Source organism: Peromyscus californicus, unplaced genomic scaffold (genome assembly GCF_007827085.1).
Source record: "Peromyscus californicus insignis strain IS unplaced genomic scaffold, ASM782708v3 Scaffold_11__1_contigs__length_118956290, whole genome shotgun sequence".
NCBI lineage: Eukaryota > Metazoa > Chordata > Mammalia > Rodentia > Cricetidae > Peromyscus > Peromyscus californicus.
In genome coordinates, this window is record NW_026294402.1 from 32,693,607 (window position 1) to 32,695,126 (window position 1,520).

Consider the following 1,520-nt stretch of genomic DNA (forward strand, 5'->3'; position numbering starts at 1 on the left):
GTATGGTTAAAGGACTGACTTCTGAGTCTAATAAAAGATGACCTTCAACCCCTGCTCTCATTCTGGGGGATCATTACAACCCTTTACTGTGTTCTGGAAGTTCAGTCACTTGGTAATTCCTGACTAGTCACCTTAAATAGTTCAAGTCTTCCTACCGGAGCTCACCTCTCCTTTGGATTCCATTTTCGTGAAGAGGACTTAGGTTTGTGAGGATGGTGATGATGTTTCTTTCTCTCCATTGGTCCTCTTCTCTGTCACACAGCCCTTCCCCCTGAGAAGAATGACTTCCAAGAATTCCTCTGTGACAGAGTTCATCCTTGCAGGCCTGACAGACCAGCCAGGACTCCGCATGCCCCTCTTCTTCCTGTTCCTAGGTTTCTACATGGTCACTATGGTGGCGAACCTGGGTTTGATCTCCCTGATAGGGCTGAACCCTCACTTGCACACCCCCATGTACTTCTTTCTCTTCAATCTCTCCTTAATAGATTCCTGTTACTCCTCCACCATCTCCCCAAAAATGTTGATGAGTTTTGTTTCAAAGAAGAACATCATCTCACACTCGGGTTGTATGACTCAGCTCTTTTTCTTCTGTTTCTTTGGAATCTTTGAGTCCTTCATTCTGTCAGCCATGGCATATGACCGTTATGTTACCATCTGCAACCCCCTGACGTATATGCTCACCATGTCTCCCCAGGTGTGTTTACTCCTTTTGCTTGGTGTATATTTAATGGGCTTTGCTGGAGCCATGGCCCACACAATATCCATGGTGAGACTGAACTTCTGTGCTGACAACCTTGTCAATCACTACATGTGTGACATCCTTCCCCTTCTGGAACACTCTTGTACTAGCACCTATGTGAATGAGCTGGTGGTCCTTATTTTTGGGAACTTTGATATCGGTGTGCCCATTGTTACCATCTTCATTTCTTATGCCCTCATCCTCTCCAGCATTCTCCGCATGCATTCCACAGAGGGCATGTCTAAGGCCTTCAGCACCTGCAGCTCCCACATGATTGTGGTTTGTCTTTTCTTTGGTTCTGGGGCTTTCATGTACCTCCAGCCACCTTCTATTTTGTCCCTTGACCAAGGAAAAGTATCTTCCTTGTTCTATACCATTGTGGTGCCCATGTTGAACCCTCTGATCTATAGCTTGAGAAATAAGGATGTCAAAGTTGCTTTGAGGAAAACCTTGGGCAAGAGAATATTTTCTTGAGGAGCAGTGTAATGAGCTGCAGTGGTATGAATGGTCAATGAGCAGTATTCCTATGGAAAGAAGGTGCTTAGATAAGAAGATGAGAAGACGCAATATTGCCATCAGGGGTTCAAGGTTTTACTAAATTTTCTCTTCTTCCACAAGAAGTTTGTGACATTAGGGAATGAACTTACGTCTTTATGGATACTGGACAATTGCCTTACTAGTGAGCTGCATCTATCCCAGAAACAGATTTTCAAATTTTAACTTTTGAACAAGAGTTTAACATAGCTCTATTCTTTTTGACCTTTGCTCTCTCTAAACTCTT

General features: G+C 43.8%; 1 protein-coding gene across 1 annotated transcript; it reads left to right on the top strand.

The window, feature by feature from the left end:
* Positions 1-263: 263 nt before the first annotated feature.
* LOC128103383 (olfactory receptor 145-like) lies at positions 264-1,213 on the top strand. The gene has a single exon (XM_052727701.1). It carries the CDS (start codon positions 281-283, stop codon positions 1,211-1,213), a length of 933 nt encoding a protein of 310 aa, XP_052583661.1. The 5' UTR covers positions 264-280.
* The last annotated feature ends 307 nt before the right edge of the window (positions 1,214-1,520 follow it).